Genomic DNA, 15,981 nt, shown 5'->3' with positions numbered 1-15,981 from the left:
ATGTCATCTCATTGCAACAGGTCATTGTCCTGGAATAAATCAGAAAGAAAAAAGTTGGGGCCAGCTTTTGTGGAGCCCTCTGAAGCTTAAGTGACATCTAGACAGCTAAATAAGGGGCAAACAAACAGGAGTTTGAGCATTTAGATCTTAATTCCAAATCAAATCTTTTAAATGCACTGAATGCACTCTGGTGCTGCTGAAGCTATTAATTTCTAATTGATTTTTTCTTTTTCAATAACATCTTTACCATTGTGGCTGTGAGAGTTATGTTTGCAGTTAAACTTTCTCCAAAGTTTCCTAGGAAGTCCAAGTTTGTTCCCTGTCATGTGCTCTGCACCGTGAACTAGTTCACCTTCTGTGTTATTTTTTCTTGCCATTATCTTAGCCATGCAAAAACATGAGTATGAACAAATATACCTCAGTAAGGACATGAAGGGGTTTAGAGCTAAAAATTTTATAACATTGTTTGCCTGCCTTGCTTTTAGGAATTTCAGAGGTTGCAAATTATCCCCCACAAGATGTCCCAGTGTGCTGGGCTGCCAGCCCACAGAGAGAGGGTGCCTGCTGAAGGATGGTCTGCCTGACCCAGCAGTTCTTGGCCAAGCAGAATTTCAAGCAGAATTCATTGCAAATGCCAGATTGGGCCCAGAATAAAAATATGTCTTTGCATAATATTACAGGCAGTCTAATGAGGCTGACAACATTCCTGAACCACAAGAGCATGACAAAGCAATGCTACTAATGAGGTGATTCAGCCCTTGGTATCAACGTAACCAAGAGTTTCTCAAAGTTACACAAACATAGCAAGAAAACATGGAGCTGCAAGACATTGCAGCTGCAATACAGGCCAAGCTCTTTCATCCCTGAAAAACAGAAAACTTATTACTGTATTAGAGTGAAGAAGTCGCTTGTAGGGCAGCTGAGGGACAAGTGGCAGGCTGACTTGCACAAAATGGTTGTACTCTATCAAAGCACTTAAAAATAATTGCAAAATATTGGCGTACCCTAATAGAAAGCTCCATAAACAGGCAGATGGACCTTTCTGATGTTTACCATGCAAATGGACAGAGTACTGTGAGAAGCAGATTCATTTAGTGGATGATGAAGACCAGAAGACATGAATTCTGGGTGAGGGTATATGCCAGATGCACGTGAAAATATGCAGACTGCCATTAGCACAGCTGTGCTGCCAGAGAAATTTCTGGTCAGATGAAATAAAGACCATGCTAATTGGATGATGATGCACACAGCTTAAACAGCTGAAGCCAGAGCTGATAGAGCAATGGGGGAAGAACTACCACTGAGCATGCTTTCTTTGTGCCCTAATAAGTTAGCAATGACTGAAAAAGAACTTAATCTCACATAAGAGAGAAATTTGTTTTTCAATTATAAAGAGGGCAAAGTATTTCTACTGAGCCTTCTGCAGACGATGACCCTTGTGATTGGCAAATTATGCACGTTCTTCAGAAAAAAAAGTTAGTTTTTATATACCTGATAACTTCTGCTGTGATTTCTTTACTGAATCTTCTGCTAATATTCAAATAATGTAGCTGGCTAAACCTTCACCATTATAGAGGAATTATTACTAAAGAAGAAAGTAAATATGGTTTAGTAACATACAATGTTGGCTTTACCATCCTTTCCCTGACATAAAAGGACCCTTGCTTTATTGCATTCCAGTAAGATCATTGCACAGAAGACTGAGAATTAGCAGATGAAGGGTAGAGGTGAAGGCAAGAGCACCACAGAGCCTGTGGATTAATGCTATTCATTGGGAAAAGTCTAGTAACGCTGCACAGGTAAGTACCAGCCAGTTATTCGTAAAGTAGCTGACGAGGAAAGGCAGGTTGTCCCAAATGCTAGAGGGTTGCCAGTTGTGTATTTGCAGTCCTTCCTCAACAGAGCATGAGGCTGCAGTGTGATGGTGTCCTGGGTAATGCTTCGAGACCTTTAGGTAGTGCATTTGAAATAGAATCATTTTATAATCCATGATAAAGGCTGTGAAATTGCTTTTCAGGGCTGTTATTAACTCAGTGTTTGTTGTGATCAGATGGTTATCAAAACATCTGATCACAACAAAACTAACAGAAATAAAATACTTTTCTGAAATAAACAGAAATAAATTATTTTTCTGCAGTTGGGTGGGCTGAGAAAGGTGCAGCATAGGCCTGAATGTGACATGAGGGATGAGCAATAGACTTAGTTTGTTTTGGGAAATTGTCTTGTGCATATTACTTCACCAGCTTGGTTATATGCTTTTTAAAAAAGAAAGGTTCAGAAGGAACTGTTTCTGTCTGAGATAAGAGGCAAGAGGCATGCCCCTTCCCCCCCTCCCCCCCCCTCCCCCCCGAATAAAAAAAAAAGTGGGGGCTTCCATGGCTTTCTGACTTGATATAGTAAAAATGGTTAGTTGAACCTAACTGGCTTATGGTCTTCTTCTTTTGTAAGATGACGCTTTCCTCTAAAATCAGAGAAGGAAGCTGGCTTCGTGCTGAGCTTCTCTCTTCTGGTAGCTCATAAGTGTTTAAAGCTGATGTTGCAAAGGCAATGTACCCCATGTCTAGGCATTATTGTGCAGGTGTAAGGTGATGCATCCCAACATAGATGTGCTAATTCTTTCATTGTTTTTTTTAGGGTCTTGAAGTGATCCGTGGAAGTTATTCAGGGGAAAAGATAGTTCTTGATGTAATTAAAATGAGAGATCATATTGAAACGACCATGTTGTTATCCCAGTGTTTCTCCAGATCAAGCTAAAGGAACTTGCTTTCATGTGAGATGTTGCTTCCTCCAAGATGAGCACTATCAGGAGATAATTAAGGATTTTTTGAAGTACAGAAGTCACTTTTAATGTACATACCTATTCATGCCAAACATGTCAAAGCATGCTTCATAATTTAAGTATTTCTTTTTATAAAATACTGTAAATACTAAAGGACCAGGAGTCCTTTGGTTGCTGCAATTGCTCTTTAATTACATTTGTATTGCAGTTTCATATCAGTTTGTCACTGTTGTTTAAATCTTCCTCTGAAATATGTCTTCAGTACTGTAACAGCTTGCTAATCTTATATAGATTTGCCAATCACACTTGTTCTAAGTTTGTTCCCTTAGCAATGCTAAAGAGGCAGGTTCTACTAAGGGAGGATCTAGACATTATATTACCTTACAGATTTACCTGCCAGGTGATTAGAAGCACAATGATTGTGGTTGAGGGTTTGTTTTACTGTGTTTTGGGGAGCTAGGGGAGGTTGTACTACTGCCAAATTGCAGAATCTGCATTCATTTGGCAGTGAATGCCTCTCTTTGCAGAGATAGAAATTCTGATTGCGCGGGTTGCTTTGAATATGTCTCACCTGTTTATTTACTTCTCTTCCCAGTCATCTTTGTTATCTGTGGTGGTTTACTATTGTAGACATAGTATTTAGAGTATCTAGTGGAAATTTTTTAGACTAACTTTGTCTCACTTGTTAGACCATTGTATTACATAGTGTGCTGGTTGTACAGTGAAACTAGGAAATGAATTATAAAATATTACAAAACCAGATTTTCAGTGATTCTTAGGTATCTAACAGTGCAGATAAACACCATGTATTTTCAACAGTACAAGAGAAGAGTAGCCACCAGTGCAATCAATAGGTGTGAAGTGCCTAAAAAACCGTCTTTTCATGCAGGACTTGAAGCCACAGTAGGAGAAACTGCTACAAATGAAGCAGAGCACTGCAGTCTTCCTATCCAGGAGTATGGTCCCTGTACAGATTTCATATCTATTAAAGCTAGTCTACAGCACCTAGGGGAAAAAACAACTTTATAGGCTTATTGTTTTTTTGTTGTCTGTCCTCAGTTCCTTGTGAAAGTATAAGAAGGTAGATAGAAAGGCTTTCAGTTTACTGAGATGGAATACTTGTCCTTAAGTAATTGAAATTATATTAAATTTTACTTATGCCTTAATAACATATTTTTTAATTGTATCTTTTGTGAGGTTCTGTTCATGGCATGCTGGAATATTTTAGGTTGGAAGTGTCATAGTCAAGTCCCACTTCTTGCTACAAGGAGGGATAGCGTTAATATTTTGAAATTGTCTTGTGGATGAAGATTGTGCAGCCTCTCTGTTTCAGTGCTTCACCAACCTCACTGAAAATTCTGCCAGCTGCAACTTGTCAAGCAAATAGAAGCAAGCAGATATTGGATGGGAATAATCCTCAGCTTATAATGATTAGGTATTCCTTTGATCTAAACAGGAATCAAATGCTGCAGAGTTCATAAGAGTATCACAAGTGTGCTTGAATTTAGCAGATCAATGTGCACGTGCTGTATTTCCAGTGTTCTTTCCCTGAGCATCTGCTGCCAGATGCTGTCAGTTGTAAGATATGGGAGCTATTAGACCTCTGGTCTGACTCATTTTAGCAGTTTTCATATACCCAAACTTTCATGAAGGAATGATGCAAATGGCATCAGAATGTTGGGGGTTTGCTTTAAACTGCCCAGCCACCCGACTTGCCATGACCAAAAAATTTTGTTGGAAATGTCCCTAGTTGGTGAAGAATGTCTCTGGTTTCAGGCCTTCAATTAACAATATTTCCTGCAGCAGAACAATCAGGGAAACGTAGAGAGCAGATTCTTTGGTAAAACTGCAGTTCTTTACACTCAGCTAGTAAAAAGTGCAAGTAAAGAATAACTGAAATGTAGCTAAAAGAGGAATGTTCTGACTGCTATCATTAAGCTTCCTTCATCATTCACCATGCACACTTCATCATGAGTTACAGAATAAAAAATACAGAACAGATAATCCAGCAGCGGAGCAAACAGGCATATTGATGTAAAATATCAGTAATATGTATTTTTAAAAGTAGCATCAGAAGGACTATATGGACTATTACTCTGAGTCATTAACTTCTTGCCTTAATACTGTTATTAGGAGGCATTTTCATTTTGAAATCACTCTTTGAAAAGCCGATATCAGTTCTTGATTTACTTATTTATTTGATTTATTTATTACAGAAGACTTTAAAAATAAGCATGTTTTCATGTGATCTCCTTTAAATTCAGGATCCACTTCACAGAGCAGCTCTCACAAACAGATGCCCTGGCAGCAGCTGAGCAGGCCTCCCCAAGAAGCTGATCAGTGCAATGAAAAGACTACTGATATCTAGAGGAATTATATAAAACCAGAGGTGGCTGGTGAAGGATTCACTGTGGGTTTTCAACAGTAAGGAAGAGTTTTTTTCTCTTTTTTTTTTTTTTATTTAATAAAATGCAGAAGTATGCATTCAAGCTCTTTGAAACCTCAGAGCAGGATGTTATATCTGCTGTCAGAGATTAGAATTTCAAAATGCAGTGCTAACTTGTGTAGATTGACAAAGACAGTTCTTTGCATGCTCATGTTAAAACATGTAGCATGTGAGCATCCCCCAGCATTTATATGCTACTGCTGTAGTGTATAAATGATTTCTCCCCAAAGACTGCAAACATTCTTATACTAAAGAATAACTCTGATATCACATTTTAGCAACATAGGCTTTTCTTCAGCACACTTAACTCTCAAAAAAAAAAAATCCTGAATTTTCTACCTACTGCCTTGCTCTTACTGTATGCTAGCAGTCATTCTTTCCCTCATGGAGAAAACAAACATGCATTGAACTGTGATAGTTCAGATAATTTTGATGCAGTACTAACATTGATTAGATTTGTTCAGTCTGCTGCCTCCCTGGGCACATATAGCTCTTGTTATTTGGGGTGCTTTTGAGCATAGCATCAAGAACATTTTGAAGGTGTCCAAGAGGACGATATGGTGAGAGTCCCAGGGTTCACATTAAGCAGCTGGCTGTGTCAGCGTGCAAGTCTGTGGGAGGTGGGAAGGGGAAGATGGACTTCACCCAGCTCAACTGAGTGTTAACAGCCTCTGGTGATAGGCTTTTACTTCCTTGATCTTCAGAAATGCTTAAGTCATAGTTGAGCTTGATTCTTTCAGGTTTTGCACTCTCAGGTTAGATTTGGGTGTGTTTAAATAGAATGCAGATTTCAGTAGGGGAAAACCTTCTGAAGACCTAGTTAATGATAGCTTTCTTGGTTATAAACCCACAGTTGTACTGGAACAGAATTATTCTCAGAAAATGTGCCTTTGGTATCTTTCAAACTTCTAGGTTGTGAAAAAAAAAAACTTGCCTTGAGGGTTGGCTACAGGAACTTGGATTAAAGCAGTGAAAAAAAACTGGCAAGTAACAAGCACGTGCTTCTCCACAAATACACAAAAAAGAGTGACACCGTGTTCTTCCCAAGGCTGGGGTTTTGTTGACATGCTCAGTTGAAAAACCTATAAAATTTTGAGTATGCCATCACATTTGATAACCCCTGCCCAAGTGGTGCAGATAAGGTTCAAACTGGAGCACAATTCAGCTGTACTTTTTTTTATCATTTACTTAGAGAAGCAAATCCTATTTTATCAGCAGTTCTAGCAGCATGTCTCAGAATGTACATAGAAAGCATTGTCTGTGTGCTTTCCAGAATAGACTTTACATTTTAAGGTTCTGTCTCATCTCTAGAGAGATGAAAATATGCCTATGGAAAAACTAGATAGCTTTGTAACAAGCAGAAATATATTAAAAATTTATTTACATTGACTTTTTTTGGTTACATCTGATTGCTGTTATTATTCTCATATGAAACATTTTTATATCATGTCTTATTACTTATAAAAGAGATGAATTATTCATACCCCTTGTTTACATTGACTGACAAGACCAGATAGGTAGACACCTGAGTTTGCTTACCTTGATATGAGCATCTAACAGGTTTATTTGTTATTGTACGCCCTCAGTGTACAGAGGGACTGGACAGGTTGGATGGATGGGCAGAGGCCAATGGGATGAGGTTCCACATGGCTAAGTGCTGGGGCCTGCACTTTGGCAACAACAACCCCATGCAACACTACAGGCTTGGGGCAGAGTGGCTGGAAAGCTGTGCAGAGGAAAAGGGTCTGGGGGTGTTGGTCAGTGCTCACCTGATCATGAGCCAGCAGTGTGCCCAGGTGGCCAAGAAGGCCAACAACATCCTGGCCTGTGTCAGGAATAGTGTAGCCAGCAGGACCAGGGAGGTGATCTGTACTCTGCTCTGGTGAGGCCGCACCTCGAGTACTGTGTTCAGCTTTGGGCCCCTCACTACAAGAAGGACATCGAGGCCGTGGAGCGTGTCCAGAGAAGGGCTACAAAGCTGGCAAAGGGCCTGGAACACAAGTCCTGTGAGGGGCGGCTGAGGGAGCTGGGGTTGTTGTGTCTGGAGAAGAGGAGGCTCGGGGGAGACCTCATTGCTCTCTACAACTACCTGAAAGGAAGGTGTGGGAAGCTGGGGGTCAGCCTCTTCTCACAGATAACCAGTGATAGGACTAGAGGGAATGGCCTCAAGTTGTGCCAGGGGAGGTTCAGGTTGGAACTGAGGAGACATTTCTTCTCAGAAAGAGCAGTCAGACATTGGAAGGGGTTGCCCAGGGAAGTGGTGGAGTCCCCGTCCCAGGAGGTGTTTAAGGAAAGGTTGGACGTGGTGCTTAGGGACATGGTTTAGTGGGTGATATTGATGGTAGGGTGATGGTTGTACCAGATGATCTTGGAGGTCTTTTCCAACCTTAATTATTCTATGATTCTATGCTTCTCATGGTATTGACAACTTATAAATAATTCATTTTTTTCTTGGCTTTATGTTTGGGTTGCATTCTGCTGTGTTTTTTTTTTTTCTTTGAGATTTCCTAACCCCCCCACCCCACACACACAACTGTATGCTGTTAGATCGATCGCAAGTATGAGAAGTTTAAGTACAGATACCTAAGACTTGAAGAAAACATTTTTTTAAACATGATATCTTAAAGACTTATAGTCAAATTAATGGGCGCTCATGTCAGGGAGACAGTTGGCATTATTTAAGTCTCTGCAGTGACCTAGTATTTGAGGCTCACAAACATGCCTTTGGTCATTTTTGTCTTGCTCCAGGCTGGGACTTGTGCACTGAGTTTTTCTGGTGACACAACAGTATTCACAGTATTTGCTACAAATGAGCCTTGAAGTCAAATAAGAAATGATTTTTCTCATTTGGTTGTCCAGTTCAGTAACAGCCCAGAAGTACTTGCTGGAATGGATTTAGTTAGATATATATTTTACTACAGCAAAAATTCTCAGGGTTTTCCCTAGATTATCAAATGTGATTTTTTTTTCTATTTTTTTTCTCTTCTTTTTTTTTTTCTGAAGTCACAAGTGAGCTGAAACAGGACTTCTTTAAAAATTCCTCTTTGGGCACTCAAACAAATCTGCATTGATAACTGCATACCCAGTTACAACTTCCCTTTCCAAGAAAAATACACAGATTGTAATTGCTCCTTCTTGTTCTCCTCCCTAGTTTTCTGTCCCACCTTTTTGCCTCTCTCAGTTTTCCCTGCAACCCTACTTTGCACTGTAGGGCTATGACTTCTGTATGTTTCTGTAAGCAAAGAACAGTGCAAACTTACAACCTCAGTCGGGATGAACACTAGCCTAGGTATGGACCAGATGTGTGATTTCTAGTGCTCAACTGCCTCTGCTAGCTGTCCTGTTGTACTAGGCACTGGCAGTTCCTCTCCTTGTTTGTCACTTTTGGATGAGATGCATCACATTCACAGTTCAGTTTGTTAAACCAATTGTTGTTTTTGATCAAATGTGCGCTATAAATGTGTTTGAGTGTTTCTGATGTTGGCAAGTGAACCAATTGGAACAAAGTATGGAAGAGAAGTGTTGCCCAGTGACTGATAGAGAAAGTAACTTTTCCACTTGTGGATGTTTGTGGTTTGATTTGACTCTGCGTGTCAAATTAATCCCTACTTACTCTATGGTGTTGTAGTTGCAGTACTGTTAAACAGAACAAGAAAAGTTGTGGGTTATTTTTTAAATTATTTTTTAGTAATTAAAGCTATTTATATGATACTGTTATTAATGTTATAATTATTAATATTTCCCATAATTATTTAATATTCATTAAGAATCTGTCCATCACTGGCTCTAGTAGAGTTACCACATAGCAACTATCTTCCATTTGCTGATTCAAGAATTCATACATACAAGATATTCATTAAGCACCAAATTTTGTCATCATTTCAAACCAGGAGGTTCTTCATACTGAAATAGCCCCTTACATGGACACTCAGTGAAATTACAAGGGACTTGGCAAGTATTACCTGGTAGCTGTTTTTGTTCAACAAACTGCCTCAAAACCAAGTGCAGACTGACAGGGGGATGGCTCCCCATAAATATTGCTCCCATGCATAAATATTGTGTTTTTTCTTTAAATTTTCAAGTTGTGCCTGAATAGGCATGAGTTTGTTGTTTTGTTTTGTACAGTAAAATTGTGTTCTGCTTTGTGAATCTGTGTAGCAGATGAGCACAGAGAAGCTGCTATGCTGTTAATTCACTTTCTTGTTAGTGCACATTAATCCTCTATGTAAGCAATCCCTTAAGCTCATTTTACTGTAAATCATCTCTACAAGATGAGCTTATATCCATGACAAAAATCAGAGCATAACTAAGGCTCTATGTACTCTTATCCATGTAATGCCTATCACATCAGTGTTTCTGAATTTGATCTATTATTTCCTACCCCTACCCATTGAATCAGACCTGCCCTTTCTTTCCCATTTTAACCAAATATATTGCTTTCTGCATTGCAATCTTTATTAATCTCCCCAGCTGGGAGACAGAAACGGATGGCTGTAATTATTTGGACATTGTTTTATCACTAAAAATCAAATTACAAAAGCTCTCGTAGAATAACTTTCCTCGTCTGTTAAGTTTCCCATCTTTATTTTGGGAGAAATAGACCAAGTTTATTTTTATGTCTGGTGCCTGCTTCCTTTGCCAGCTAGTTGAGGGACAGCTGTTAATTGTTTATCCTCCATTTGCCTGCAGATCTATTAGTTTCCCTGCCAAGAAAGCCCTCTAAACAGCCACGTAGGTGACAGCTTTTTGATGTTGTAGTCACATCGCATATAAGAGTATGGCCACATTGTGATTTATGCGAGTTGTCAGGTCCAACATCTTGTACAGTCAAAATGCAAGTGATTGTAAGATTAATTTAGAAGGAGCCAAAGAAAGTGAGCACAGGATAGGCAAGTATGCCAGAAGCTGGCCCTGGTGCAATTACTGGCATTCTTCATGGACTGCTTGTTTACATTTCTATTTTTGTGTGAAATAATCAGGTCATTATGGACAGTGTCTTTAAAATCTACACTCAGGAAATGGATGTGTCTTCAGCAGGGGACTTATGATTCAGTCTTAAGACCACAAAGGCAGAAGGCAAAGCCAACCCGGGGGAAAAATGGATAGGTGAAAACATCTCATGTGAGCCCTTGAAAATTCGCTTCACCCATTAAAGAGTGAATATATCTGCTGAACAAAATGTAATGTCTTCCTTCATTATCTCTTAAATCATGTCATTATGGAGAAGGAGCCTGACTGGCTTATACAGAACAGGCTCTTCATCCTCTTTTATGTGGCCATGATGATACAGAGCACCCACAAGCACAGTTCATTGGGCTAGTTGTGCTGAATCCAGAGCAGCCACACAACACCATAGCAGTGTGAAAAGCTCAAGCTGGGGGAAGCATCTTGCAGCGCATCTTTAAACTTTGTTTTTGCAAGTTTTCCAACTGCATGCTCAGAGGGTCTAAGTTCACTGTTAATAAAATGAAAATACAGCCTGAAGTAAAACCACATAGTGTATTCCAGTAGTTAGCGAGCAATGGCAAGAGATGGATACGAAATATGTACTTTGCCAAATCTAAAACATGAGACCCTTCCACCAGTATAAACCATTTTTTTCTTTTTTGCTCATTCATACCAGCTGACACTAACTATATATCATGTTGGTGCTAAAAGAGAATAATATAAACCAAACCTGGTAAGGCCACAACATTGACTGTACTGAACATGACCTGCTGTGCTTAGCTGCTGTTCTGGTTACTAAGTCATCTGGAAAATTTTGTAATGGTTACATTGGTTTTCTGAGGGTTGGGAAGAGTCACAGCAGTTTGGAATATTCTTTCATAGTTCAATTTTATTCTTACTACTCAGGAGAAAGAATAAGTACTGGAAAAATATATAGGGCTGTAACAGCTTTTGAGAATACCAGCAAAAGCAGCTTCTCATTACAGTGCATGACCAGGGCTTCAAATTTTTTTTTGTTTGTTTCTAGTCCTCATCCTAATATAGTAAATATTTACATTAGCAAGTATTTAGCTTGTTAATTGAAATTACCATAAAGAACAGCTTCTCAGAGATAGGGTTGTAGGAAAAGTGAAGAGGCTTCCATGAATATCCTAAAGCCTTGTTTTTCTCCCATCGAGTTATGTGCTGAGAAAGGGTATATATTAGAAAAGCAGCATTTATTCAAGAGAATAGAGTTTAAATTCTCAACCTTAAGAGTATTTAAATCTTTTGCTTATCTTTTTCTTTTGTTGAACTCTGCCAAACCAGTGAAATATGTGACTAAAATGAGGTATAAATTCTCTTTGATTAGCTTTGGAGCCATTTGTATTATTTTTTCCTGTTTTATTTAAGGAATTTCCAGTAGTTTAATGGAACTACTTTTTATAAAAGGTTAAGGCTTTCTGTTGGAAAAATATACATATGTATACACATATGCATCAGCACATTTATCTTCTTAGATCCATATTACAGTGTTATAAATGGTTCTGCCTTTATCAGCTTGTCACATTTTGTACAGCTGGATTCCAGCCACGTACTTTGTTATCAAGGAAGCACTGAGAGAGTGAATAAGTAGTCATCTTCTCATTCAGATCTTAATGTTGCTTTTGCTGCTGTTAACATAACAGCAAAAACAGCTGTGATATTTTATGGCCTTCTCTGAAGGCAAGATACCTTCTCCAAAGCTTGTGTTCATCCAACAGCCCTCACTTTAGAGGCTTGCTGAGATCGCAGGCTTTGTGAAATCCCCAGTATTTACTGCGTTTCAGATTTCAGTCTGTAAGCATCACTAGTTTATGTTTTGTTCAGTACTGCCAGCAAACTGTCATCCGAATTTACAAATTGTGACATTTTTCAGCTTTTAGACACAGCTCACCACTAGTAGCTGAATAAATGGGGCTAGAGCATCCAAGTTGGCTTCTCCTCAGCAGAGAGATAAGGAGAGCCACCTTTGGGTGTGAACTATATTGCAGTTGGTTTCTCAAAAGAGTTTCTGCAACAGTGAGCTTCCATATGAAGAAGTAAAGCATAATATGTATGACAGGCAAGTACTTACTTGTCCTGAATCTTACCCCTCTGCATCGAGGTAAATCCTAAGCAAGTTTAATAGATAAGAAGGAAAGGGAGAAAAAATGTCTCTTGTTTTCTCACCCACTTTTAGCCTCTTTAGCCTGCACTGTCATAAACAAGGCAGGGTTCTGATATAGTGCACACATTCTATTAAGATTAGATCTGAGGGAAGAGGAGAGGAGTTTATCATGGATCTTTGCATGCCACAGCCCTGAAGTGGCCCAGACAGCATTCTTCTGAAAGCATGAAGCTACCTGTGCTTGCTGCCACCAAACAGCCATGATTATGTTTCCCCACTGGGCCAGCTTCCCATGTACTGCTTGCTCTTACACTACTAGCTCTCATCCCCCACCCCCTACTCCCACCCTTATAAATGTAGCATTTTTAAGAGAAATGCTATGCAAGGTGACATTTTTGCTTGCTGCTTAACCACTGGGAATGTCAGTGACACTCCTCATTGCGATTAGCAACAGCAGATGCTTCCTTTGATTACTTTCTGCTACAGTAAGGATGATATTGCTGGTGCAGTGCCACTTTGGAGGGTGCTGCTTTGGAGGATGCCATTTTTTTATGGGTAGAGTCTGCCAGACCACTGAGAAAGCCTGAAATCATCTTTCTGCTTTGAAGCAATAGTTTTTGTACAATTTAAGACACTGCTTCAGCACCGGGGACTTTGTTCTCACCATTTCTGCTCCATTGTTTTATGGATGCACAGGACATGCTATGCATCTCACTCCCTATTACTGAAAGCATTGTACACAATTAGCATGGTAATGCCCATGGCTAGAAAACTGCCGCTGTGCAAGGAAGGAGCTGATGTGCATGCGCTTCATAGGTAAGCGAGGAATAATAAAAGGCAGAAAGGAGAAAAAGCAGTGTAGGAGATCATGGAAACTGGAAAGTAGAAACCACAGAGAATTCTCACCATTTCCAAATGGTCTCTTCAATATCTCCAGCTGGGTGATGTTTGTCATCTTGAACCTGTTCATCTTGAAACTTGTTTACCTGACTTGGTAAATAAAAATTGCCACCAGGCTGGCGATTCGGACTCTACTCATTGATAACACTAATGAGAGCTGAGTGGATTAGCTGTAGGCTGTCCTGCCACTGTGTTCAGCCAGTGGTAAGTCTGAATTTGTTTCAAAAAATACACAGATGGTTGTTTTTCTTCACGCGCTGGTGATAAAGAGCAGTGAAAGAGGTGTCAAGGCTATTTGATGTATTTGCACTTACACAGGCATTGCTATTGCTGCTGTGTTTTTCCTCTGCTGTCCTGCCTTTCCCATGATGGTTTCCCAGTTTTTACGTTACGGTAAGTCTGCATAGGCGGCTTGGGGGTGTTTGGGCGATTTTAATGTTTGTAATTGTGAAGGCTGAGGGAGGGATTTCAGAAAACCACAGTGTGGTTGAGGTTGGAAGTGACCTCTGGAGGTTATCTGGTCCAACCCACCTGTTCAAACAGGGCCACCTAGAACAGGTTGCCCAGGATCACTTCCAAGGAGGGAGACCCTGTGACCTCTCAGGGCACCTTAGCAGTCTTCCAACAAACTTGAAAGTATGATGGGCTATTCCTTGTTGAACTGATCCTTGTGTTGTGTCAGCTAGTTCTGCACCCCAAAGTGTAGCAGTTACCTTTAGCACTTTTTATGTTAGCTTGTCTTTTCTTTTTTCACATCAGCACCAAAACGATTCCCTTAAAATTATTCCAGTCAGTTTTGCCTGTTGTTGCTGTTGTGGGTTTGTGTGTGTGTGTGTTCTGTTTTGTTCTGTAGTGGTAAACAAAACAATGAAGGCTACTTGAAGGACACTTGATTTACAGGGGATGTGATAACATCACAAATGTGTCTATTTGATTTGGAAGCGAGTGCTCTGCCTCCCTTCACCAGTTTGATGTGCTGAGCAAGTGTCCCCTGGAATACATGTTTTGAATGTGCTCAGTTCTCCTTTTCTTCTGTCTCCCATCCAGGATTTGAGCATGGCCACCCAGCAACATTCTGTGACCAAGGCAGAGATCCCTGACCATGTTCTTTACGCTGTAGGAACATGTGTTCTTGTTATCGGCTCTATTGGCATCATAGGAAACCTCCTAGTTCTCTATGCATTTTACAGGTATTTCCTTCACGGTTAATCTGACTTGCCTTGTAGTTTGTTTGTGCCTGTGGGCAGATGTTCTGCACTGATTTCCTCTTGGATTAAATCTCCAAGCAAAGGCTGATGGCATCAATGACATACACCCCACATGCATCCATGCACATCACTGATATACTCCCACATAAATTACTCATGTTTTAAGGAATCTACGAAAATAAAGAAATAAATATACAGAACCTTGTTTTAGTAATACTTCTAATGAAAAATTTAAATAAAAGTTTGATACTTTTAATAATAGAAACAGCAGTCCCTACGTTGCAGACTGCTTCACTCCCCCTGTAGAGTTTGCAGGTTATTTGACAAAAAATTATGCTCTTCCAATCAGCCTAGACTGTCCTGCAGCTAGAGTATGCAAAAAGCTCATGAAAAAAATAAATAGCTGCCTTCAACCCCACACAGTGTTGCTAGATTTCCAAATCCTTCTTGCTCGCTGTTTGCTGTCATTATGCATTTTGATGCTGAGTGGGTCTACAATGACAGAAACACCAGTGGGGTTATGAATCAAGCTTTAGTTTACTATTCTTAAATGTTTAAGCTGAAAAAGTAAGTATAGTTGATTTGAATAACTGGGTTTTATATGAGGGAGAAAACTGAATTTCTCGCAGCTGTAGATCACTTCATGATTTTTGCAGCACAAGCTCTCAAATTTTCTTGAAATTTGTTTGTTTTAGCTGGCAAAATGAAAGCATTAAGCTGTCGAAGTAGAAAACTCTCCATAGGCAGATGAACACCTGCAAAGACATGAGTTCTACACCCCTCTCACCCAGTTATTGCAGACAGTTATGAAAGCCGTGACTTTATTAGTCATCTCAACACTTCTGCAACTATCTTAATTTCTCAGTATTCATTTATTAATAAGAGGAAAGGAATTCCTGCTAGTTGCAAATATTGGTATTTCAGAAGCACATCTGAGAGGCCTCAATTGATTGGCTGAAGAAGACACTCAGAGAAAAGAAGATTCATTTCAAGCTATTGAGAATTGCTGCATGCAGTTTCCAAGAATAAAGCTATTTATGAAGTCCTCTATTTATTAAGTCCTCTTTGCTTCCTATATTCAACAGAATGTGCAAAGATGCCTCTCTCTGTACCTGCCACTGTGAAAAGTCCTGAGTTCAAACTCTAGGTATCATGGCTTTTACTTCTCCATGCAAGCAAAACAGTTCCACTTTGAGGGACTAGCAGTTCAGCATTACACCTTCTTAGTATATTCATCAGAATTGCCAGCTGTAAGGTAAAGGTGAGGTGAACTCATGAATTCATGTGCCTTGTGGGGCTAATATTTGATCAGAACAATAAGGGAATATTCAACCGTATAATGCAAAGTAAGAGAGAGGTTCTTTATTCCATTACTGGTATCTTTTCTCCTCTTAGCCAGAGCCAAGGGTAGTCTCAAATACCAGTTGATGGATTCCTAAAAGGTTGTAACTCCAGATTACCAAAAGCAGGTTCTTCTGCTCTTTAACCTGTGTCAGAGCCTGGGTTTGCACTGTGCAGCACATGCTTGGTGTTGGTGCACTTACAGGGACCCTAGGAAAGAGGCAGACTGCTC

The 15,981-nt window shown here is 39.7% G+C and overlaps 1 protein-coding gene across 1 annotated transcript in view; it reads left to right on the top strand.

Annotated features, from left to right (window-relative positions):
- The first annotated feature begins 4,098 nt into the window (after positions 1–4,098).
- The window catches only part of LOC118245973 (melanopsin-like), a 57,573-nt gene continuing 45,690 nt past the window's right edge, over positions 4,099–15,981 (top strand). Inside the window, exons 1-3 of the mRNA XM_035542691.1 lie at positions 4,099–4,214; positions 5,044–5,203; positions 14,248–14,390. Coding sequence (XP_035398584.1) covers positions 14,257–14,390 — 134 coding nt within the window. The 5' untranslated portion in view covers positions 4,099–4,214; positions 5,044–5,203; positions 14,248–14,256. The remainder of the gene's footprint in view (positions 4,215–5,043; positions 5,204–14,247; positions 14,391–15,981) is intronic.

The sequence above is a fragment of the Cygnus atratus genome, chromosome 4, assembly GCF_013377495.2.
Source record: "Cygnus atratus isolate AKBS03 ecotype Queensland, Australia chromosome 4, CAtr_DNAZoo_HiC_assembly, whole genome shotgun sequence".
Taxonomy (NCBI): Eukaryota; Metazoa; Chordata; class Aves; order Anseriformes; family Anatidae; genus Cygnus; species Cygnus atratus.
This window is presented reverse-complemented; position numbering and strand designations above follow the sequence as displayed.